Source organism: Citrus sinensis, chromosome 3 (assembly GCF_022201045.2).
Source record: "Citrus sinensis cultivar Valencia sweet orange chromosome 3, DVS_A1.0, whole genome shotgun sequence".
NCBI classification, from domain to species: Eukaryota; Viridiplantae; Streptophyta; class Magnoliopsida; order Sapindales; family Rutaceae; genus Citrus; species Citrus sinensis.
In genome coordinates this window covers 3,338,787-3,362,690 of record NC_068558.1, presented here as the reverse complement: position 1 = coordinate 3,362,690, position 23,904 = coordinate 3,338,787, and the positions used below count along the sequence as shown (strand labels likewise).

Sequence of the window (23,904 nt, the reverse complement as noted above, 5' to 3'; positions counted from 1 at the left end):
TGATTAGTCAGTCCCCCAAAGTTTTGATTTCTTTGCTTTTTATGATGAAGCATCTCTTTATCCTTTCCAGTTCATGTCAGTTCAGACAGGTGACAGAATCATCATAATTTTCGCCAAACATTCTCTCGTTAACCATGTGTAATCTGTTCTGCGATATTCCCCTGGACTCTGTAAATAAGCACTTGGGCTTATTTTTCAAGCGCCATTTGAGTAAAATTATTCCTTAAAGAGAATCTTAAAAAGAGACTTCGCTTTTTATTTTAAGAGTCTCATCAGGGTTATAAAAGATTCTTCAATTGAAATTGTTCTTCTCTCCTATCGAATAATATTATATTATTTTTTATGTCACTAAAAAGAGAAAATTACTGTAAATATGTCATTAAAGAATCATTTGACAGAGAGCTTATATTTTTAATAATGTATTATATAAATAAATAAGTATTTTAAGAACAAAATTAGATTTATTTTTTTTTGTTTTGGGGGGGGTGGATATTCGGCACTTCCACTTTACTGGCTCTGTTTTTAATCAATACACAAAGATTAGGTAGTTTCTAAACTTGACTTTCTTGAGAAACAGACATCTGGCTTAATATGAAGAGCCGTCGAGTTTGGAATAGGACAATACAATGATTTAAAATATTTCCAAATTGAATGCTTCTTTAATACTTAATTCAAGTCCATGTTGGAATGCATGAGCTTGGATGGTGAAGAAAACCTGCTGCAGTTAATTGGCCTTGGGGTGTCTCCATTTTTACCCTATTTGGTTTAAAATACTGTTGTCTTAGTTACTGATTCAAATGTTATTTTAGTGACCACTGAGATTCATATGTTATTTTAGTGACCACTGAGATTCATCAATGTACTTAATATTTAATCTTTGAACGCTAAGTGCCAACTAGAGAGATATTATAATACTGAAGAGAAGGTTCATTTGGCTAAGTCTGCCAGATGGGCTGTTTAAAATTTTTCAGTTTTTGTTGGTCTCCACATGCAAATGCATAAAAAAATATCATTTGTATTGGGGTTGCCTTGCTGTGGAGAAAAAGATTTATGGAGCTGTATCTGAATGGTGAAAACAATAACCAATGCCATTTTGAAGATAGAAAACAAAAGATGAGAAGAGACAAAACCACACAACCCAGTGTTATTAACAATTAAGTATCCTCCCAATATTTACATTAAAACAACTCACAAAGCAGGGACGATTAACCTGTTAGGCCGGAAAAAAAAAAAAAAGGAGACAGGAAAAATGTAAATACCCAAAAAAATAAAAAATAGACAAAATAATAGCTGATTTTTACTCTATGGCAAGGCATTTACTCATGGACATCTGTTATTTCTACCAGGACCTCCATAATAGAAGTAAGTTCCCCAAACATTGTTTCTACCTTGTCTTATATCATAACAATTTGAATGATCAGCCAAGAGGTGAAGATTTGTTAGAGGAAGCAAGTTATTATCCCAGTCGACGACTTGCAAATTTCTGAAGTAGGCTGCTCTTCTGAATCCTTCTCCAGCAAAATGGCCACTGCCCATCTGTGTAAACGTGTGGAAACCTGATGATCTAGAGTTCACTATCTCTCCTCCAAATTGTACCATGCTTGCATGGCTTCTCAAATGACTGAACAAAAATGCAGGCCAATATCCGACTAACAGTCCTGATCCAAATTGTAACCACCAATGTCCATGCTTTGGATCCTGCCATAATGTGTTTGTACTTTAGTATTTTTACGTGCAAAAAGAAAAACGCTAAGTTGCTGATGGAGGACAAGGGTCTTGTTTCTCAATTCTCATTATTCCATTGACTGCCTAATGGCAAACATGATGAGTTTCTTTCTGTCCCTAATTGTCCTCTTAATCAAAGTACATAATGAGATGCCAAAATGATAAAGTGCAAGAGAAAATTAAGGAGGTCAGACGTGGGGACTATACTTTCTTTCTTTTTCTTTTTTACTGTTTACGCTCCCAAATCCAACTGGAGTCAAAGTAAAATACTTTATTGAAGAATAAAGAAAACAGAAGCCGATGCTCAATGAACCCTTTGACAAAGTAGAAGACTGAAAATGAAAGGAATCTTTCATTTTAATATTAAGCATGCGAAAGAATCAAGGAAAAAAAAATGTCAAACATAACTGTTAACCAATCCTTTTTTTTTAATCATTATTAAGACCTGCCTTGCAACGTAACAACTAAGAAGTCAGACACAAAATTAAAATTGGATAATGGACACTGAAGACTTTTGTCAAAAGGAGCCAAATTATGAAGGTGACTAAGTAACAACAAAGACTACCTTAGTACTCAAGTAACTGAAAGAAATTTTTCCTGTAAAATACTAATCTCACCTTCCAAATCATTAAGCCAATATCGAATTGTCTGCCATTGTAAGAGGATCTTGGAGATATTGCAGCTCCAATCGCAATCTTGTTATTGGTTTGGACAAAGCCAGAGCAGAGTAGGTTGTAGCATCCGGTGGCTTGGTATGCATCAGTCTGAAAATTTATTAGTCAATGAGAACTTGTGGTTATGTATGTTTGCTTTTACTTGAAGGGAAGATAGAAGAGAACTGGATAAGACTTACTGTCCAATATGTGAAGAATCTTGGATAATTGTCTCCATATAACTCTGGGCTAACCTGCAGAAGTTTGAATAAAAAGTGTTTTACTTTATGATTGACATTGGCAAAAGCCTACTCAAATGAACAGAAGCTTGTTCCGACTATTGAAAAACATGCCTGCCAGCCGGCTTCAATGGTGTTCAAATCATGGCTAAATGAACCAGAAATGACCCATATTTGTGACAAGCTGAATTCATATCCATCAGTTACACGGGGCGTCCACACGTTGAGACTGGCCTTTGCACCATAATATTGTTCTCCATTTACAAACACAACTGCGTGCTGTAATACGAAGTAATATAATCAACTCAAAGCAAATTCTTTTTTCCAAGTTTTAGCAAATTTTCCTTATCGATGGAAAAAAGAATGAAGGGGAAATAATAGGACACAGGGCAACAAATTCTTGAGTAAATAAAAAGTAAAATATTTTCAAAATTAGTGCTAACCTCATGGCCACCGCCTGTTGAGTCTCTCCTTACATGTCTTCTTAATTTTCTTCCAAATCTTTTAATGGAACTTGCTCTCAAAATATCCTTCTCTGTTGTTCTTCTGATTGGAACAGTTCCTTCTGGGCATGATTCTCCCGAATCAGTCCACAGCTGAAGGCTTTCTGTCGCTGTCTCTTCCCTCTCATCGCCTTTTGGCCTAGCTGGTGGATCCTGTGAAAACGAAATCTTTTCTGAATAGTGAAGGAAAATGCTTCTTTTCATTTTTTTTTTCCTTTTGTCTCAGAGAGAATTTTAGTGGGAACAAACAGAAAATTACCAGAGGCTTCTGGCCTCTAAGCTCAGGATGGTCAAAAGCTGGTTGAAGATGAGATAGAACACAATCAACCACATCACCGTCAGGGCTCTACAGAATAAAACCACAAGAACCCAGATCACTAAACCAACAACAAAACAAGGAAAATAAAATCTTTAGCAAAAGAACACCAGCAAAGACAAAAGAGAAAAAAAAAAACCTGAATTGTCTTGACTGCAGGCTTGTTGATCTTCTTCAAATAAGCATTGACACTCTTAAGCTTTTGCATATGCTTACTCGGCCGGAAAGTTTGGTTCGCCGGTGTCCGGTGACCGGAATCTGACACAATGGGGATGGAGATGGACATAACAGGGCTAAGCGAAGAAACAACGAGGAGAAAAGAAACAAAAACAGGAAACACTGAAACAGAAGCAGCAGCCATTTTTGTGGAATGTTCCTGTGTTGTTTGTTTTGGCGGAAGGGTTTCTGTTTGTATGCATTGATGTTGTCTTCTTGTGTAGATACAAAACAACATGGCCGTGTTGGTGTCTACTTGCTAGCTTAACTTAATTCCTAACTTCTCTTCATGTACATACAAAATAGAAAGACAAGTATTCAAATGAAACCCAGTTGTTGTTTTGTTTCACTGCTGCCTCGCCATTTTCAACATATAAAGTTATAAACTCTCTCTCTCTCTCTCTCTATTGAAGAGATTCTGGCGTCTCGGTTTTGAGTTTTCTGACTCACAAGAAACAACGTCAGGCACGGGCTTATTAAAATAGACCATAATTTATATAGTCTGCTTGTACTTCTCTAAGTTTTACCCATAATGGGTTGTGGTCAAAACTCAGTTTTTTTTTTTTTTTTTTGGTTCCCAAATTTTCAGAATTTGTCTGTGCTTGTTTAACTGCGTTGGAAGAAAGATTGTTTTCTTTTCTTAATCCAAATTTTGGGAATGCCGAAACTGAGCGTTTTACTTTTGAGCTGGATTCAATTGGACCAATAACAGCTGATTTTCCGTTTGTGACTTTGATGAAAGATCAGATTACACTTTATCTTGCTATTTATTTTTGTCAAGCTAAGGAATTTATGGCATGTTCTTCAATTATCACATTTTTTGTTTGTTCAACGCAGTGGGTAATAAAGAGACCGGGGTTCTGTAAAATCTTTTAACGAAAGAAGAAAGATCTATCTCTGGGTGCTGTTGCCAGTTGCCACTATGAAGTGGACTACAAATAGTGCACATTTTGCACACTTGATGGTCCACATTAAATGATCATGTCAACCAATTCATTATGATGGCAAAAATTTACTTTTATTTGTGCCTAATTCTTTTGACTATTTGTATAAACTTAAATATTTCTTTTCCCCCCCAAAAGAAGGGGGGAGGGGGTCCGATTAATTATTTCCCAGAAGACCAGGTTAATTTAAGAACAAACTAGCTCAGCATGTGCCTCTCGAAACAATTGTTTATTAGCCATAACACAAATTCCTCCCATTAATTTCTCCTAATCACTCAATGATGATGACTAATAGCAAGTTAATGTTTTACTTTTTGAAATTGTACCAAAAGACAGGATTGAATTTGTCATAATTTTGCTCAACTAAATGATGCAGTAGGGGACCATGCATTAGCAATAGCACCCCTTTTGTAACTTGTCAATCAGACCGGGCTAGTAATGTACGGTGATGTAAAAATTAACGGTGTCTGATTCTGATGTAATGGTCAACCTGTCAAGGGACGTTTTCCCAGAAAATTCCAATACTATTTCTTCTCTTTCCGAATTTTTAAGAGAAACTGAAATAGCAGCAGCTGTTGGTTTGTAATTGATCCTAATAAATTCTCCGTATGGGCAGCCGATGGGTTTCTTCTTTATGTAGAAGAAATGACTATAAATTAAATTTATTAGCTACCAACAAAAATATATTAATTATAGAATACTAATAAAATTTGCAAATTCCTTAGAATTCTAAAAATATTACATTCACAGCATTCAAATGAATTAACATCCATGTCACATGATTTAGTGAATGCAGACCATTTAGTTTGCTTTCAAAGATCTTTGTATACTATCAGTATATTGACTATCTTTATTTTATAAATATACCCTATTAAATCATGTTACATAATTATCTTCTAAGAAAAGACGAAAAATACAATGGATAAAGTCATTAGCTTTTTTCTTTTAATACTGATTACATATCAGACTACTGATATTGCATCAGATATTTACAACTGTTATTACAATAGATAATTATACTAATATATACAATCAGACATATACTTAAGACTACAATATAGTTTCAATATATATTAAATTTTATAAAGTACTATAATATACACTAAATTCTACGAAATACTTGCCCAGACCAATAAACCTCATAAATAAGAGATGTTTATGTTTTATTCCCATTTCATAAAAAATAAAGACTACAAATTAACTTCACTCAACCATAATTAATTGAGGGAAGTTGAGTTAATGGGAGTTTGAACCACTGCTCTCACCCACTCGGTCAAAGGCGGAGTGGCCAGATAAAGTCACTAGTTAAAGTTGAGAATACTGAACTATATTTCCGACTTACACGACAAAACTAAGAGCTAACTAGAATAACTTATGATACTAGATAGGTTGAGTGAGTTAGTAAATACTTTTGACGTTAATGGGGGCATATTTGCAATTTCCTCTATACGATTAAAGCAAAAATATGTTATGAGAGTACCATCAACCTAGGTAGAATATTTTCAATCAGAAAAAAAAAAAAAATTTAAAAAAAGGAGGGTAGCAACGTCCAAAAATATGTATGTTGGCGTGGCTGGAATGTATACAGTCAATCCCCTCAATAGACACGACTAATGGGTAGTTTCTGAAAAGTTCATTATTACAATTGAATGTCATTGACACAAGGTAGTTGTGTCATATTCTCTGATTGTGCCTCACCATTAGCCTATTGTTTACAAGTAAACAAATATAATTATAGCATATTCTTTATGTTAGCAACACTATTACCTAGGAAATAAGCTAGCAATCGCAATAATACAAGATAAAGTAAATTATAGAGAAGGCATACAATAATAAACACTCTTAACTAATAATGCAGCTACAAATTAATTTTTTTTGTTTTATATAACCCAATTGTTCAGTTATAATTAAATGGGGTTATCAGTTATCATCCGTATGTGGGGGCACAAGAGGATGGGCCCTAAGCGTCGTTCTCTTTTCGGGGTTCTGGGTTATGGTGCTTGCCACTTCCAAGTTTCAAATGAAAGACTATTCTTTATTTCTCTCTTCTTTTCAGACACCATTACTGTTGAGGAATATTGGTCCACAAAAAGTTACTCTAATCATAAAACAACTGGCGATATTGATGATCATTAAGCAATTGCTTCATTGTAAAGCTGGCCTGAGAGGGAATAGATTCCATCCCCACAATCTATAAAGGAATTTTGCATTTAGATTTGAAAATATTTTTGAATATTAGTAACACGCATGCACCCATTTTCTTAAATCTTGTGTAAGCGATGCGTGTATATGCATAAAGTGGCTGCAATTTTGTGATTATTGTTGATGTGGGTACATCGCTTTTGATTCGTATAAGTGAAAAGGCTGCCATTGCCATGCTTTGTAACTGTAAAGATAAACAGCACCCAAAAGTCGAAGGTGTGGTGGGGAAGAAACGTAAAGGAACGGAAAAAAGAAGTGGGATTGAGACAATTGACACTCGCAGCAATGGAGGACTATGCTTTTATGAGTTATATTAGTGAAATTGCTACAAAAGCAAAGCAAGTGTTTTTGGTGCCCTATCTTCCTAGACTTGTAGTTAGAGCCGAAGGCATTACGGCTAGCCTGGCTACCTAGAAAAATTTCTTTGGGACCCAACATTTTTTTCAAAAATCTCTTATCAGCTTTAGTGATAGTAAGTAATCTTGATGCCAAAGCCTTTGTCCAAATGGTTGGGTTGCTGTCCTCACAAGCTCTCAAAAGTATTATGAAATCTAAACATTTATAAACTTTTCTTTCTTGCGAAATGCAAGTGCAGTATAAACATTTCTCTTTTGTGAGGGTTATTTCGTCTCGGTATGTACTTCATAAAATTTAATGTAATAATATAATGTATATCTGATTGTTTTGTGAGGATTATTTTGTCTGGGTATGTAATTCATAAAATTTAATGTAATAATGTAATGTATAGCTATTTGTAAATATTAAGTAATCTGGTGTGTCACCAGTATTAAAAAAAAAAAAGTAAGTAATCTTCATACTAATCTTTTAACACGATTTTTTATAATGTCTATAAAACTGATAATGTTCATCTTACTTCCCAACAAATATTTACAAACATAACTAAAAGAGATTCAAATTAGTCTCAATAAATGTTTATTAAAAGATTATTTTAATTGAGCTCGGGTTAAAATAAGTTCCTAATTTTGCCACTGCTTATAGCAGACCACACGAATGAAATTTTTGCTAAATATTTTAGATACTAGGATTGTAAAAATGATTATTAACAATCAAATGAAGAAATTAAAAGATTTTAACATTTACATCAGAGTACCTAGTAGATAGTTGATGCCTTAGTTAACTTGGGTGTTCATTGTGGTTATTTTACTTGATGGGACATATCGTTTTCCTTCATTTCAAGGATTCTCCAAAGATGTTAATAGATTTCATGTGTTATCATCGTTTCTCTTGACTTTGTTTATTGTTGTTCTTGGCTCTCCGTAAAGTTTTTCTCCCTGCTAATTTTTTTTTTTTAATTTTATGATTATTTAGAGGGTTGAGACTCATTACATCCCCTAATATATACTTTTTGATAATAATATAAATAAGCTTAACTTAGTGATCACGGATCAACTACAAGAAAGACCTACAACACTTTGTCTATTAATATGCCTCTACAGTCTACACATGCGTAGTCATATTGAAAAAAGCAATTTTGTGGCTGGGTTGATTAAGAGAAACTAAAAAGAAAATTGGAATCACCGAAGAAAAAGAAGAAAATTTTCAATCATGTTCCTTGGCTAATCAGTCCAAAAATTCCAAGTATATATTTAGTTCGCAAAGATATTGTTTTCCAACCCAATTTTGAATTGAAGGATTTATAATTGTTTTAACTGACTTGTCATCTAAAGGCATACATTATGCAGCCCCAAATGCAAAGAAAAATCATTTGAGTACAAGCATGCTAAACTTTCAAGAGGGTGTTATTTGCTTTCGTTTCAATGTTCTGAAACATCAGCAATGTGCCTGGCTAGAGAAAAGAATGCCACTGGGAGCCAGATACATATCAATATACCTATACTACTGATGCTTGCTTTATTGTATAATTTGTGGTTGAAGATGGTGATGGGTCATCTGATTTCGATGTGGCGACCATGTGAAGTCATCTTATATTGATATATAAATACCTTTTTTTAAAATAAAAAAAAAATTCATTATCTTTATGTATGGAAAGCTGAATATTGTAGCTTTTTAAAAGTGCCACTAAATTCAAGCCAGAACGCACTTCAAATTCTGAGTACCATTCATCACATAGCCTGGCCTCATCAACCATAGCAAAAGATTCAGATTTGATGAGACCAGCTAATTATATATTTTTCCCTTAATTTGTTATATACCGTGGCAGTGGAGTAAAAAAACTTCGGCTCGTGATGAAGTCACCCTCGTTATTTTTCAAAATTAAAGTAATGTGTATGTCGCTTTTGCATTAATTCGTTCGAAGTTCAGGGAAGCTTCTCGCCTCTTTACATAATTTGTGTGCATATGAAAGCCAAAGAAGCATCCCTTGTTCTTATTCTTCGCAATGGCCCCGTCGCCGTGGGTTAACAAATATACGTGCAATCCTAGGAATGTATGTATATTTCGTATGGTTTATCTAATTACCAAAAGCCCTTAGTTAATTTGTATGTCGCCTTTGCATTAATTCCTTCGAAGTTCAGGAAATTTCTTGCCTCTTACTTAATTTGTGCACATATGAAAGCCAAAGAAGCATCCCTTATTCTTATTCTTCTCAACAACCCGCAATTGTGGGCAAGTATTTATGCAGTCATAGAACTGTTTGTATATTTTGTGCGGTTTACCTAATAACTAAAAGTGTTTATTTAATCCTAAATGTTTGTTTTTAATTTTAATATCATTTTTAATTTAAATAGATATTTTAAGAATTAAATAAGTTATTTACCTTTGTTATTAAAATTTTAAATTTTGCACATTAGCGAGTAAATGTTATAGAGCCTTTTAAAAGAATTAAATTATCTAAAATTTCTTTCACAACCTTACTTCATTCCTTTAATAATATAACTTTAAAAATCTTATCTATTAAAGTAATTTTATAATATTTAATAAAAACTTTCATTGATAATTAAAAAAATTAAAATATTTAAAAAAAATTATATTTATAAAAACTCTGTAAGTACATGCTCACTCTATTTAAAAAATTATACCAATCACGGCCACTCATTCCATCCCAGAACAACAACGCTTCAAATTAGTAAAATTCAATGCCTGAAACTTCCCGAAAGTTACTCTTCTCCGGTTACAAGGTTCTATTTCGTGATCAAATTCTTAGCTTCTAACTTTTTCGGCATTAATGTTTTCAACCGACTGAAACTGTACTGGTACATATGCTGATGTGCAGAAGCAGAACAAGAAAATCAATGATACGTATTTACCAAAAGAACGATTGCTCTTGGTCCTCATACTGCAATGTCATCTGGATAAGATAAAATATATTACATTCAAAAGATCGATTCTCTTGCAAAAATTGGAATGATAAAAAGGATCACAATAGCAAGAATAGGAATTTGATTCTCTCAACATTAAATTTTCTTTCAGTTTGTTTTCTTGCAGAAGAAATCTGTAATTATGTTCATTTCTTCTTACACAAGCAAAGCATCTTATCTTTGAACTTTGTAGAAACCACAAAAAGAAGAAGGCATCTTCTTATCCTTACATATTGCATTTCACATTACTTTGAATAAAGGTCAATAAAAGCAGATAGCAAAGGATTAGGAAGCTAATTAAGTTGACTGAGTTAGTGCAAAACAGTACAACCCATTTTAGCTTCACTAACTAATTAAGCACAATGTCATCAACAACGAGGGGAAATGCAAGAGCAATGGGAGCGGCTTCTTGCAATGGAATTGTGCGCCGTATGGTAAGCCTACCTCGAAGCATTATAGGGGGGCTTTCAAGAGCAATGGGTCATGGTATTGATCTTGTTGGAATAGGAGGAAGAAGACATAATAACCAACATCAACCTTTAATGAACTTTCAATGGCCGCAACATCCACAAGAACCCTTAATTGTACCCGAAGAATGGGCATTTTTAACAAGTTTTGAGCAGCAATTTGGCTCAACACATCCGTTCTTTTATGCATGTCAGTTCATGGAGGCTCTGAAGATAGCTGAAGATGAACATAAGTTTGTGTTCATGTATCTTCACTCACCACAGCACCCTTTCACTCCCTCTTTTTGTAGGGAGACATTGAGTTCAGAGCTTGTAACACAGTTTCTTGATGCTAACTTTGTTTGCTGGGGAGCACTCGCTGATAGAGGAGAGGGCTTGCAAATGGCTGCAACATTGAACGCTGCCAGCTTCCCCTTCTGTGCTGTAGTGGCTCCTTCTCCTGGTAATACCATAGCAGTGCTGCGGCAGGTTGGTTGAAATTACAGGTTACATGAATTGATCCAACAAATTTAAAAAAATTAAAAAAAATGACAATAAATTATTTAGTTCACATGCTTATGAATGTTACATCCCCTGTAGCGAAACAATCATATGGCAAGTTCTAATACAAATTTTTAATGGGACAGTTCTCTCATTACAGCATCTGTAGTTTTAAAAATTCGGACTAAAGATTCTTCACAACAACATTTTTGAAAGTTAAAATTTTTGTCAAACTCTTAGTAAAAAGAGTTGTACAATTAATGCACAGAAATTCACAAATTTTTGTCGTTGATTTAGCAATTCTTTACAAAAGGGAATTTATGATCCAGATTTTTTTTTTTTTAATATTATGGTTACTTGAATTGTGTAACTCTGACTTGTATATTGTTAGATGGAAGGGCCACTTTCCCCAGCAGAGCTGGTGGAGATCTTGCAGAGAACAGTAGAGGAACAAGGATTGGCTTTTGGTGGTGGTGCTGCTGCTCAGGTAAAGGAGGAAGAAAGGACAAGAGCCAGGGCCAGGGAACAAGAAAAGATAAGAGCAGATCGTCAGCTAAGAGAAGAACAAGACTCTGCATATCTTGAAGCTCTCAAGCTAGACCGGGTATGTGCCACCTAAAACTTTCTCTTGAATTAGAAGCGAAAGAAAAGTAATGCGTCTCGCCATTATGGTGCAAAACTGCAAATGATAAAATGTAATTAGCCAACCTCACCACCACAGTATAATATCGCGGTACAAACTGTATCACTAAGTCGTTCTCTAAATTCAGAATGGACAATTACAGGAAAAGGAAAAGCTCAAGCATTTACCATCAGGAGGAAGAGCTCAGAAACCAGCACAAGCAAATCACGAGAAGTTTAGACCCAACGCTACACAAAAACAGTATGGTAATGGTAAAATAGCCCCCAGTAGAATTAGAGAAACTCAACACGAGGAAACTACGTCTAATAAGGCAAAGGATCCTCAGGTCACAAAGGTACAAACAATTAATGGTTAATAGCGCAACAGGAATTTTTCTTAATTTTTGGGTTAATTATTACAGTTAAAATGTAATTAAGAAGTGATGATGACAATACATATTCTGATCATGGAAATTTCAGATACTGATACGATTTCCAAATGGAGAGAGAAGAGAGCAAAGCTTTTTGCGCGCGGATAAAATCCAGTCGATTTACAGATACATTGATTCATTAGGGCTACCTGGAGTCGGAAACTACAAATTGATATCAAGCTTTCCAAGAAGAGTTTTTGGTGTTGATCAAATGGGTATCACTCTCGAAGACGCTGGCCTTCATCCTAGAGCAAGCCTGTTCCTAGAGCCGTCTGAATGACAGATACAAATACGCATCACAATTCGAGTGCCGGCATGTGCTTCCCACGTGCGTGAGTGAAATCCAGTGCTGTAGCCTGAATAATAATAACACTCCATAAATTTTGTATATATGTCGCATCCCATAAGTACTGTTATGATAAGATGCGTGTCATATTTTGACGTGCTTAATTAGTTAACATTGTGTTCATAGACAAAGATCTTCTCTTAATTTGAGTTTTCATGAGTTTTTAAAGATCTCATGACACTTGTTTTTAAATGATTGTGTATGTATAAAATTTAATTTTTTTATTTTTTTTATTAACTACCAACCACCTATATATATTTATGCTAAAAAAAAAAAATTAGATAGGAGAGAATACTGATTCGTGTTCAATACAAATTTGAAAATTTCTAAAAAGGTCAAGGTTGTTAATTGTTTGCTGCTTATCAAATTTCTGCCATATGCAAATAAAAATTGAAAACTAATAACAAAATCTGGTCACGGTAAAACGATGTCGTTTTCACTCCCCCCGAGCTAAAATCGAGCGAACCGCCCGATCACCATCGTCCCATCGCGAACTCGAGCCTCAAGTCCCAACTCTGGACCCTAGAAAAGAGAGAACACCAGAAAATGGCGCTGCGCACGTGTCAAAATTTCGCTTCTCCTTTCGTTAGTTCAATCAAATTGACTAAAAAACCCATTCGAAACTTCAAAGCTCCAGTTAAAAATTGCCAGTCAGACCCAAATGAATCGCGTAAGGTACTGCCTCTACTCTCTGTTAATTACTCTTTTATTGTCCCACTAGTTTCTGGTGCACCTGGGTTCTGTTTGGTTTCCACGAATTTTGCATAAAGGAATTACGGTTCAGAAATTTTCTCTCTGCCTAGGACGCTGAACTATTTCATATTTTCTCAGTAACCAAACGGACCACTAAGATTTACTGCCTTAAGAAATTATGGGTTTCTTGTTATTTGGTACCAAAGTTTGGTGGTTGGGGGTTTTCTAGTTTATGCTTACTTTCGGTCAGCTAAGTTTGTTTCACAAGCTTTTGTAATTTAGAAAGGGAAAAAATAACTGTTGAAAATATGCAATCTTGTTTTGATTGTTTCTGCATTGTTTACACTTTTGGTGAATCCTCGTCGTTCATGTCATTGAAATTTGCAGCTGGTTTTGCAAGTAAAGGAGAGGCTTGAAAAAGACTATAACAGTCTCCCAGTTGGTAAAAATGGTAGAGATGATGAAGATATGATCCTCTGGTTTTTAAAGGATCGAAAGTTCTCTATCGAAGAATCTCTAGCAAAATTGACTAAGGCCATTGTATCCTTAGCCATCAATTTATGTCTTCATAACGCTAAATCTTTTTATATGTTGAGGGAATCCATTTATGGGTTACAGACAATAATTGATTTTGTTTATCAAAAATTGAAAGACTGATTTGTGAACTGGTACAATGTACTGTTTCCTACTAAGTTTCCTCCCTTTAGAAATGGCGTCAAGAATTTAGAGTGTCTGAACTGAACGAAGACTCTGTAAGAGGTATTGCTGAATCAGGAAAAGCGTATGTGCATGACTTTCTGGACATAAATGAAAGACCAGTGCTCATAGTGGTGGCATCAAAGCACTTGCCTGCAGTGAGTTTTGAGTTGCAGAATACCCTCTTTTACTGCTTATGTCTTTGGTTGAATTTGTTTTATGGTTCCAATCAGCATCTCCTAGCCTCATGTGTAAATTATAATCACTCTCTTGCAGATACATTAACTTCCTTAGTGGTTGGACAAGTACTTTAAAATCTCAAAGTCTTGTTTCGTGTAGCATTATTTTTAAAAAATTTATTTACTTTTTTTTGGTGGGGGGGGGGGGGGGGTTGTGTGTTGGGGAAGCAAATTTCTTGACTGCCTATGTGCTTCTGGCATAGGTTTGATGATATAGATTAGTTGGCATTGCACAGGTGCATGATCCTGTTGAGGATGAGAAGCTTTGTGTATTTTTCATTGAGAAAGCATTGAGCAAGCTTCCGCCTGGGAAGGAGCAAATACTTGGAATAATTGATCTCAGAGGCTTTGGAACTGAGAATGCAGATCTTAAATTCTTAACCTTTTTGGTAACTTTCATATACTAGTGCTGATCTATTACATGAATAATTTGGATCCTAACTGCTTGCATTGTTTCTTCCAAGCTGTTGCTTTGTTTCTCTGTAGAAAGGGTTACTTCTGCATATGAAGACAAACAAAAGCATAAATTTATTTAACTACCAACATGGCATAATTCTTTCGGTTCTTAATAAACTACCATTGCGGGCAGACCAATAATGTCACTGGTTCTGTTGATAACTGGTTCATGAGTTTTGATGTCTGAAAACACCTCATCTCCATCCATTTCCTTTTGGAACATGAACACTCTTACCTAATTCTCTCTTTACTTGTTCTTATGCAGTTTGATGTATTTTACTATTATCATCCAAAGAGGTTGGGCGAAGTCCTATTTGTAGAAGCTCCATTTGTATTCAAGCCATTTTGGCAGCTAACCAAGCCCTTATTGAAATCATATGCTTCTCTGGTATTTCACCAGTCATGCTACTCATGAATTTATTTTTAACAAGCATATTTGGACCATTTCTTTCTACCATTTGATATGACTCATTGTTTTGTTCTTAAAAGGTAAAATTCTGCTCTGTAGAAACCGTCAGGAAGGAATATTTCACTGAAGCAACGGTGCCAGGCAACTTTAGAGAGTAGACTGTTGGTAAAAAACCTTCATAGCTGTCTTGCTGCATTAGCTGGGCTAATCTTTGCTCAGACTGTTAAGACTTACTATTTTGTAGAAGGTTTATAGCGATCTATTTTTGTTCTGGTATTGCATGTGTCTGCTGACTGCTGCAAGTTACAAGGAACTGGATGAGAGTTATGGAAAGCAGATTTATCGTTGTAACTTATCATTATTTGAACAACATTGTCACAATTCATTTGAGAACTTCCTTTTAATGATATTTTTCAAGTGATTCTTCAGAAAAAAATTAATTCAATCGATGAGAGGGCGCTCATTCATAAATTTAGACTGTGCCTTGTGGGTGGGGGGTTGGGGGGAGGCGCGCCCGGCCCTTGCTGTAGTGCAACGCATGGGCGACGCATGAGAACCCCAGCAGCAAGCTACTGTGACGGGCCCTCCCCCTCAAAAAATTAATTTAATATCGCGTGGACCAATGGTCCACATATCAGATATTAAACTGATAAGAACAGATACTACACTTGATCTTAGCCAAAAGGCCGAGAAAGGTATGCCTTCTATACCTCTGCAATTTGCATTTTATAGGCCATTGTCTTTGGCTTCTTGTCTCTCTACGGCAATGTGGGATTACAACATAGCATGTACTTTTGGTTTTCTTAGTCTTTCGTTACCAAACGAAACCACTAATAAGTTCTCTAGTATGAGTTTCTTCCTCTCTACTAAGTAAGATATATCTCGGTCTGATTCACTGCGGTGATAGAAAATCGAGAGTTAGAACTAATTGCCGTTGATTTGAAATATCAAGGCAACATAATCACCATCATACGGCAGTGCTTTCTCCCCAAAAATTCGTGTCTAACACAAAAAAAAAAAAAAGAATAATTAACTGATTTGGCAACATGTATTCATTTATTAATATTACAGTGAGTGCTTGACAAATGCTCCTATCATTACTGTGAATGTTGTCGCAAATCCTCCTAAAGATCATCATTACAGACTTCATAGTGCCTGGATGTATGTATTATTATGACTATGAGGCCATAGATTTATGATGGTATAGAAGATCTACAATGCTATAAATATAAGGGCATTGTTATATTCAAAAATAACAACGAACTTAAAATAGAGCGGGGGCTATATGCACCTTAGAAATCACTCTAAAAAATCTTTCTTCTTCTTCTTCTTCTTCTTCTTCTTCTTCTTTTAATATTCAGTTGTTGATATTAATTTTTCACTCTTTACGGTTTTAGAATACCCCAAATAATCTTCCTTTTTGTACCAATGGCGCTTTCCATTCTTAGGTTCAGATATATGATTTTAACCCATGTCGCGTGAGCTTTCGCTTATTGTGCTTTCCCGTCAATATGATAATAACAAATAAACTGTAGGATACCAAATATGAAATTTTGAATTATTAATATAAAAGATGTTATTCAAACAAACTCCTTAGCAAAAATTCAAATAATGAACACCAAAAGAAACAAAGTGATGGATGATAATATAATTTATTTTAAGCCACGACCGTTGAAAAAAAAATCCTGAATGTTGTATAAAAATATATTGTGTTTGATAAATTATATATATATATATATATATATATATATATATATATATATATATATATATATATATATATATATATATATATATATTACAAAACTAGTAATGTATTATAAGTTTTTCATTAAACAACAGTTAAATAGATTCAATTTGACTTATAATCGTTTGATAATACTGTAACTTTTAAAATAATTATTGTTAGCTATATTCTAGAAATAATCAGCTGTGAAGAGAATCAGTTTAATGTTTGATAAATTTTATTTTTAAAAGTGTTATGAGTTTTAAAAGCAGTAGTATGTGTTTGATAAATCTTACTATTAAACTGCTGTAAGAATATAAATGAAAAAAATTAGATATAATGTTGAATAAAATTTATTTACATACTTATAAACATTTATATAATAATTGATAACTAAAATAAATATTTTTTATTTTATTTTATTTTATTTTATTTTTATCTCAATACAAGTGGCAAAAATAATTAATCTCTTTAAAGCAATTATCTCAAATGTTCATCAATCAGTACTCCTACAACTTAGATGCCAAACCAAAAAGATCAGATCTCGAGGCTCTAAATCAGAAAGGTGATGAAAGTTTTATCTCAATATAAGTGGTAATTATAATGATCTCTAATAATAATAATAATCTCTTTAAAGTAAATGAATATATTTCTTAATTAATAATGATAATACTATATTTATCAAATATATGAGAATATATATGGAATTGTATTAAACATAAAACTAATTCTTAAAATCAAAATTTTAAAAATTATCCCTTCCCTTTTTTCAAAACTCTTTGTCAAAGTGATTTTTTTAAAAAAATTACCAAATATTAAAATTAATTTTTAATTTTTCAAAATCAATTTTGAAACTCTCAAAAGTAATTTCAAATAGGTTCTTAAAGAGACAACTATAAATATCTACCAAATTCTTTGTAACTATAGTAACCCACAACAGTACTAAATTGGCCATAATTTATCAAAGACTTCATTGTTCACGTAATGACATGATTTAGTTGAATGATGGAGGCATCTTGGCGGCCTGCAAATCAAACCGTTGTTTTGTAATTTTAATCATGACAACCATGAAGAATTTTTAAAAAAGGAAAAATAAATAAAAATAAGATGAATTGTTTGTCCTTTGAAATAATTTGATAACTAATCTTCCGATAATGAGTAATGAATATCGAACGTCAAATTATTTAATAAATTTGTCATCTATCGGTTAATAAGTGATGTTCATACTATTTATTACTGTGATAATTTCATAAATACGAATAAATTAAAATTAAGTGTCAAATTATTTGAATTTTAACACACAAACTTTCCATCATATATATATATATATATATATATCATTGCTCTCTGATGATATACATTTTTATTAAAAAAATAAGGTTTTAAATAAAAAAAAAAAGAAAGACATTTTTTGAGTGCCGTACAACATCTAAAAATTAATGGGTTCTATTAAGTTACAGTTTGTGTAACCTATAGTTTATACAAAGCTCCTCGTGCAGATCCCACTACTTTTTTACTACTGTTTACAAAACAGAAAATATAAGTTAAACAAAACTATGGGGCCCGTAAGCCCCCACGTGGCAAAAGTTCGAGAAGATGTCATTATCGTAACGTTGATTACAATTTTAACCCATAGTAGTAATGCGTACGTACTCAAAGATAATGACTTATGAAAAGGAGGACAAACCCGTAAAATTACACCCATTCTGTTTTTTTGTTTTGGGCTGAGTTAAGTTAATGAAGCTGGTCCAATAGATTTATTAGTTTCGAGGCTTTTCGAGTACTGTATGATTTTTGAGAAATGAGATTTGAGAGAGGGGTCAACAATGGAGGGAGCGAGTAAGTTAATGAAGCTGGCGACTCTTCTGTGTATGGTGGTACTATGTAAGGCGATCGAGTCGCCGCAGTACGCGGTTGTACACGAAGAATCGGATTTCGAAGTCAGACTTTATAGTCAGTCCACGTGGATGTCTGCCTGTGTTCGTGAAGAACTCTCCTTTGCCAAAGCCACCTTACTCGGCTTCCACAGGTACCCCACCTCCTATTTGGTATATTTCGAGTTTAATTTTAAATGTTATTATCATTGGAGATCAATTTTGTCTGAATTCTCTCAATTATAATAGAAAAGCTGCAAGTTTTGATTTCATCTTATACAATTATGACCAAAGCAATTTGTGTTTGGTTGATTTATAACACCTGCTTTGAAATAGAATCAGCGGCCATCAAGTCTAATAAGCGGGATAGGTGACTAATAAAGATTAGTAAATAGCTGTCAAATGCACGTGTTTTTCAAAATTAAATACAAGCACAACAGTTACCGTCGGTCTAGCACTTTTTGTTGTATTGGCAATTTAGCACGACCATGATGTTCTTTATTGTTGCTTTTGCAGGTTGTTCCAATACATTCAAGGTGCCAATCTAAACAACTCTCGGATTGCAATGACCTCTCCTATTGTTACAAGCTTAGTTCCAGGAGCTGGTCCTCTTCACTCGTATGCCTATGTTGTGACTTTGTACTTGCCTGACAAGTTCCAATCTGATCCTCCAACGCCCTTACCAGAAATTCATCTGAATCCCTTTGAATGGGACAGTCACTGTGTTGCTGTCAGGAAGTTTTCTGGATTTGCAATTGATGAAGTCATCGTGAAAGAGGCAGATAACCTTTCCTTCAGCTTGAGGAGGTCTCCTTGGGCTAACTCTACTTCTTCAGATAGCGGTTATGCTTACTCGGTTGCACAGTATAGTCCTCCATTGCAGTTCATTGGTCGTGTAAATGAGATCTGGGTGGATATTGATGTTTCTGGAATAAACAGCTGCAAACCCGGTGCTGTAGCTTCATATTAAATTGAAGAAGTACTGCAGAATAAGTGGGCTGACTGGGTTGGTTTCTGGTCATATGTGCATGCATGAAGATTGAGCTAAACTAGATTGAATGTGTTCTAAGTTCTATCTATCTATATTGTATATATAATCAAAGTCTGTGTAAAATATAGATGGTACTTACTACTTGGTTTCTCTGAAACCTTGATGCTTATGGTGAAGATTATTAGTAATCGCATCGTTTATTTGTAGACACTTGTCTTCTTCTATGTTGATATCATATCAACATTTGATGTTGATTTCCAGTTCTCTTGATTATTCTTTACATGCTGGAAGCACTTACCTAGGTGTCACTTGCCAACTGCATGTTCATCAACATTCCCTCTCCTGCTCCACTTTGCTTCAAAGCTAAAACTTGATGATGCTCGTAGCAATGGGTTTGGCAGAGCTTTAGCAAAAGTTTCAACTGCCATGTCGAAGAACAAGCAGGGTGCAGTTAAATGTCAATATGTCATATTAGATAACATTAAGGAAGATTTTAAATCGTTTAGAAAAAAAAAGGGGAAAAAAGATAAGGACTTTAGATCAAGAATCCAAACAAGCCCATTCTACTTGACGTATACCAAACATTTTTTTTATGTAATCTCATTATCATAATAATCACCTTTCTCATCAAAGTTCACACCACTGGATGGAAGGTTGGAAAGACAAAAAGAGGATGGAGTGATCGACTTCTCACATGATGTGAGTCACATCAAAGTTTGGAACAACAAATATGCAATCATTCTTGCAGCTCAAACCCATCCGACCAAATTGATTATCACTACCAGAAATACATGCAACGAGTACAACACTTTCTTTATCAAAAAATTGTCTGATCGAAAAGAATGAAGGAATTGAAGTAAAAAAAAGTATAACAATGGTATACTCACTAGCTCACTTAATTCTATGTTTCTGTTGCCAAAAAATATTAGTTAGGCCGTCGTTTTGGATGAATATAAGATGGCAAAGATGCCACAACAGCAGGACCCTTCCTGCCTGGCATAGGCAGCTTGATTTGACCACAATATACAATAAATAGAAGAAAGAGTAGGAAAACAAAAACAAAAATGGGAGATGACATGAGCCCCGTGTTCTTGAGAAGTGAAAAGGATGTTTGAGCTCTGGTACTGCTTTGCCATAAATATTTCCCCTCAACCAGCACAGCACCTAACGTCCAAGAAAGATCCGCAGGACCAAATATAATCTCAGCATCACCAAGACACAGAGCTTCCTGAATGAGTGATGTCATATAAGGCACCTGAAAACAATATTGTCCGGTATAATTTTGGTGTCCGGTGGCTTTCTTCAAATCAATCCATGATCTTGAACATAACTGCTGGCCTCTGTCCAAAATTCTTGTCAAATTGGCTCCTGAACTCAAGTTTAGTTTGTTGTAGACAACAAAAAATCCTGATAAAGCATGAAAGCGCTCAGTTTGGTGGTTGACAGCTGTCGAATTAAGTATCTTTCTGCCTGCATAAACAAGTATGGAAGCTATCAGGGATGAAATCCTTCTCATCCTACCAGTAGAAAAATAAAAATATAAACGAAAGCAATTATCTTACGGACACAACTAATGTATAAAATGATCTACTGGGGACAAAGACAGAAATGATTCAGGAACCATGCTGTGGCAGCTCTGTTTAGGGTAACATGGCAGGAAAGATATCTTCATATTTTTAGAAGGGAAAAATGCGCATAACATTAAAGAATTGTGGGATAAAGTCCCATCTTCCAGCTTTGCTGTGGTCTGCGGGCTTTAGTTTCTAAGGAGTTCCAAGATTCATCTTCTTTCTTCATTCATCTTCTAAGCTGGGAGCGTGTTTTGAGATAGGTGTATAGGCTGGTCTAGTATTGTCGAGGGGATGATTGGTATATTTTGTATAGCACAAAAAAGTTTTCATTCTTTTGCTTTCTTAGTGGACAGCTGGTCCACTCTTTGTTATGACTCCACATCATTAATACAATTTTCTGTTTCTGATAACAAACAAGACATAACTGATTCAGAAAGCAAATCTGGGACAAAAATTTAATCCATTGATTACAGTCAACGACTGAGTCACAAAAATGTTTTGGCTCAAGATTACTCTATCGACCTCTGACTTGGATTTCATGGTGGCAATGCAGACATGATAGGGAAGAAAATAAGTCGGAGAACATTGTAAAAGTTGCACTTCTGCTTTTGGAGTTCCAATCAGAAGTATATTCTTATCAAGGGCAGAGTATGCATATCTACGGACCCTAGAGAAGGTACCTTAGCAAATATAACTATGTTCTATTTAGAAATGCATTTCTAAGCTTATCAAAGGAATATTGAAAAGCTTTCGTGTATTGACAAAGACATTAAGGTTGCAACAAGTGATTGCAGAATTAAAATAATGCGATGCTTGAAACTTACTGTCAGAAGACGACAAGCTGGCTTTGCAGTTTACATCCCCCGTAGGCAGTGACCAATCTAAATTGCTTGAGTTGATGGCAACAGCCCTGGCAATCCCCTTGCAATTGTCCCAATTTGGCTCTCCAGCCAGATAAGTAGAAGTGAATGCAGTCTTCTTCACTTTACTCAATTTTCTATCAGCAACATTTTGTCCAACACAACCATTGCAAGTATAATTTTGCAAAAGTTCAGAACTGAGACAAGGATGCCTGATTTCAAGTCTGTCCCCTGCACCTTCTCTGGGCATCTGCACTTGGCTGAGCATAGCAACTGCCCTATCAAATGCTGCATTCAAACCAAACTCCTGTAGAGAGTATGCTAATACCCGATGTTCAATAGAGCCAATCTCTGATCTTATTAAGTGCTCATCATTTCCTGTGCCATCATCTTCCATCACAATCTGCAGGGATGAACCTCCCAGATCAAGAAGCCCCAAGGTTGGAGTAATTGATGAATTTCCAAGACTCCCCATTTTATAATTCAAAGCAACCCAGCCATAGTAAGCTTCCTCTTTCCCACTCAAAACCCTTATCCAACTTTTTTCATACATAAATGAGTGTTCCTTTACAACAGCTTCCACATCATCCAAAACCCATCTGGCATCCTCAACAGTCAACCTTCTTAGTCCAGCAGTAGCCAGAACAAATATAGGAGTCTCTTCTTGTCTCTCAAGAGGTACCAACCATTCTGCCCACAAAATCAATGGCTCCAAAGACGCCCTTATTCCTGAAGCATTACCGACTAGCTTATCTAAACCAGGCTCAGTCTGCAGACAATGGTACTGGCAAGAACTTTTCCGAAGCAAACTCTTGGTCGAGTTATCTGGATAAGTACCAACCAAAACTGGCAAATTCTCACTTTCTACACCTCTCTTTTTCCACTCATACACGTTCACTCGTGTTCCAGTGCTTCCACAATCTACAACAACAGTATAGTACGACCCACTTACTACATTATAAGCCCTCCCTTTTTCAAACACACAATAAACACCAACAATTAACAAAACTACAGCTAATACAACTGTACAAAATTTAAATACCCATTTAAATAAAGAGAATTCAGTGATTGAGAGTTTCTGTTTTGAAGGGGATTTGGGTTCCGATTCCATGATTCAAATATCAGCTTTAACAAAAATTCCAACTGGTACAATTTACAGATGCTACTGAATAAATCGATCAAGCAGGAAATTTCAGAAAGGCATAAACCCAGATCATATTATCAATTGTCGATTCTTGGACTGTATTGAAGCAGCAAAAATTGTTAAATTGAGATCATGAGTCAAACAAATGCTTATCGAACCCAAATGTACCTTGCTTCTGTCGCACCAGAGCCCGGCCAATCACGGCGTCCTCTCTCTACCCCTCTGAATGGAGCGAGAGATCACAGTCAGTGCCGCACACAATTGACATATGAAATCTAGAGCTTTATATTTGTGCTGTTGAAACTTGAAAGAAGCCAAGGACCAAGGTGGCCCGGCTGGCCAGTCAGTTAACCAAAATTAATATTTAAGAATTACGTCGGTTAACATTATTATTTTTAGAAAATGAACCTTTAATTTTAAATAAGCTTTTGGACAAAATTAATTATTTATATTTTTAATATCAATTTTTAATTAAATTCGAAAGGGCAAAGAAAATAACTAAATCTGGAAAAAAATCGCATTATGGTCGGAATAAAGAATTAAATTACATTTTGAAAAAAGGAAAAAAATAAATTATTTTAAAATTAAGATTTTGATAGGAGAGAACCTCACTCTCTATTATTCACATTTATTTTTTTAACTCGAAATAAAGTACATTTATGATTAATTATGAAAATAAAAAACCTAATTTCTATTTATTTAAGTTATGAATAGTAAAAAATTTTAAAAAAAAATTAGACTGGTGGAGGAATTTAATTTTTAATTTTTTCTCTTTCCCTTTTCACGGGTAATAATAATAATAATTTTTATTTTTATTTTTATTT

General features: G+C 34.7%; 5 protein-coding genes and 1 non-coding gene across 10 annotated transcripts; 3 read left to right on the top strand and 3 right to left on the bottom strand.

The window, feature by feature from the left end:
* Window positions 1-1,116: 1,116 nt before the first annotated feature.
* On the bottom strand, window positions 1,117-4,385 carry LOC102609103 (uncharacterized). Its single transcript, XM_006476773.4, has 7 exons — window positions 3,576-4,385; window positions 3,380-3,466; window positions 3,061-3,273; window positions 2,732-2,896; window positions 2,579-2,632; window positions 2,343-2,489; window positions 1,117-1,698 (listed from the first exon to the last, which is right to left on the bottom strand). The coding sequence occupies exons 1-7, from the start codon at window positions 3,888-3,890 to the stop codon at window positions 1,321-1,323; spliced, it is 1,359 nt and encodes a 452-aa protein (XP_006476836.2). The 5' UTR covers window positions 3,891-4,385; the 3' UTR covers window positions 1,117-1,320.
* A 5,954-nt stretch (window positions 4,386-10,339) lies between these two features.
* LOC102608128 (plant UBX domain-containing protein 10-like) lies at window positions 10,340-12,613 on the top strand. Of its 2 annotated transcripts, none has more exons than XM_015529914.3 (4): window positions 10,340-11,011; window positions 11,415-11,627; window positions 11,794-12,000; window positions 12,125-12,613. In XM_015529914.3, exons 1-4 carry the CDS (start codon window positions 10,439-10,441, stop codon window positions 12,353-12,355), a joined length of 1,224 nt encoding a protein of 407 aa, XP_015385400.2. In that variant the 5' UTR covers window positions 10,340-10,438; the 3' UTR covers window positions 12,356-12,613. The 2 variants fall into 2 exon arrangements, with proteins under 2 accessions (XP_015385400.2, XP_006476832.2); XM_006476769.4 differs by having other exon boundaries at window positions 10,345-11,011; window positions 11,809-12,000.
* A 149-nt stretch (window positions 12,614-12,762) lies between these two features.
* On the top strand, window positions 12,763-15,359 carry LOC102608422 (CRAL-TRIO domain-containing protein C3H8.02). 2 transcript variants are annotated; one of them, XM_006476771.4, is made up of 6 exons: window positions 12,777-13,096; window positions 13,502-13,654; window positions 13,822-13,968; window positions 14,286-14,438; window positions 14,771-14,893; window positions 14,995-15,359. In XM_006476771.4, exons 1-6 carry the CDS (start codon window positions 12,968-12,970, stop codon window positions 15,070-15,072), a joined length of 783 nt encoding a protein of 260 aa, XP_006476834.2. In that variant the 5' UTR covers window positions 12,777-12,967; the 3' UTR covers window positions 15,073-15,359. The 2 variants fall into 2 exon arrangements, with proteins under 2 accessions (XP_024954920.2, XP_006476834.2); XM_025099152.2 differs by lacking the exon at window positions 14,286-14,438 and having other exon boundaries at window positions 12,763-13,096.
* Window positions 15,360-15,417: 58 nt separating this feature from the next.
* LOC112498436 (U2 spliceosomal RNA) lies at window positions 15,418-15,613 on the bottom strand. The gene has a single exon (XR_003065752.2). It is a non-coding gene; the product is annotated as a U2 spliceosomal RNA (small nuclear RNA).
* Window positions 15,614-18,404: 2,791 nt separating this feature from the next.
* LOC102606954 (uncharacterized) lies at window positions 18,405-19,759 on the top strand. Its single transcript, XM_006476764.4, has 2 exons — window positions 18,405-18,669; window positions 19,031-19,759. Exons 1-2 carry the CDS (start codon window positions 18,467-18,469, stop codon window positions 19,482-19,484), a joined length of 657 nt encoding a protein of 218 aa, XP_006476827.2. The 5' UTR covers window positions 18,405-18,466; the 3' UTR covers window positions 19,485-19,759.
* On the bottom strand, window positions 18,884-23,436 carry LOC102607240 (probable apyrase 7). 3 transcript variants are annotated; one of them, XM_006476767.4, is made up of 4 exons: window positions 21,901-23,436; window positions 20,393-20,975; window positions 20,125-20,317; window positions 18,884-19,926 (listed from the first exon to the last, which is right to left on the bottom strand). In XM_006476767.4, exons 1-2 carry the CDS (start codon window positions 23,045-23,047, stop codon window positions 20,431-20,433), a joined length of 1,692 nt encoding a protein of 563 aa, XP_006476830.2. In that variant the 5' UTR covers window positions 23,048-23,436; the 3' UTR covers window positions 18,884-19,926; window positions 20,125-20,317; window positions 20,393-20,430. The 3 variants fall into 3 exon arrangements, with proteins under 3 accessions (XP_006476830.2, XP_006476829.2, XP_006476828.2); XM_006476766.4 differs by having other exon boundaries at window positions 20,125-20,283; XM_006476765.4 differs by having other exon boundaries at window positions 20,125-20,975.
* Between the last annotated feature and the right edge of the window lie 468 nt (window positions 23,437-23,904).

Excerpts from the sequence above, each read along its gene's own strand:
- LOC102606954 (XM_006476764.4), top strand. The coding sequence starts at position 18,467 with ATGGAGGGAGCGAGTAAGTTAATGAAGCTGGCGACTCTTCTGTGTATG. Across the intron at positions 18,670-19,030 it reads ACCTTACTCGGCTTCCACAG|GTTGTTCCAATACATTCAAG; the intron begins GTACCCCACCTC and ends TTGCTTTTGCAG.
- LOC102608128 (XM_015529914.3), top strand. The coding sequence starts at position 10,439 with ATGTCATCAACAACGAGGGGAAATGCAAGAGCAATGGGAGCGGCTTCT. Across the intron at positions 11,012-11,414 it reads CCATAGCAGTGCTGCGGCAG|ATGGAAGGGCCACTTTCCCC; the intron begins GTTGGTTGAAAT and ends GTATATTGTTAG. Across the intron at positions 12,001-12,124 it reads AGGATCCTCAGGTCACAAAG|ATACTGATACGATTTCCAAA; the intron begins GTACAAACAATT and ends TGGAAATTTCAG.
- LOC102608422 (XM_006476771.4), top strand. The coding sequence starts at position 12,968 with ATGGCGCTGCGCACGTGTCAAAATTTCGCTTCTCCTTTCGTTAGTTCA. Across the intron at positions 13,097-13,501 it reads ACCCAAATGAATCGCGTAAG|CTGGTTTTGCAAGTAAAGGA; the intron begins GTACTGCCTCTA and ends TGAAATTTGCAG. Across the intron at positions 14,894-14,994 it reads TGAAATCATATGCTTCTCTG|GTAAAATTCTGCTCTGTAGA; the intron begins GTATTTCACCAG and ends TGTTCTTAAAAG.
- LOC102607240 (XM_006476765.4), bottom strand. The coding sequence starts at position 23,047 with ATGGAATCGGAACCCAAATCCCCTTCAAAACAGAAACTCTCAATCACT. Across the intron at positions 20,976-21,900 it reads CAGCTTGTCGTCTTCTGACA|GCAGAAAGATACTTAATTCG; the intron begins GTAAGTTTCAAG and ends TTGTTTATGCAG.
- LOC102609103 (XM_006476773.4), bottom strand. The coding sequence starts at position 3,890 with ATGTTGTTTTGTATCTACACAAGAAGACAACATCAATGCATACAAACA. Across the intron at positions 3,467-3,575 it reads CTGCAGTCAAGACAATTCAG|AGCCCTGACGGTGATGTGGT; the intron begins GTTTTTTTTTTT and ends TTTATTCTGTAG. Across the intron at positions 3,274-3,379 it reads TTAGAGGCCAGAAGCCTCTG|GATCCACCAGCTAGGCCAAA; the intron begins GTAATTTTCTGT and ends TCGTTTTCACAG.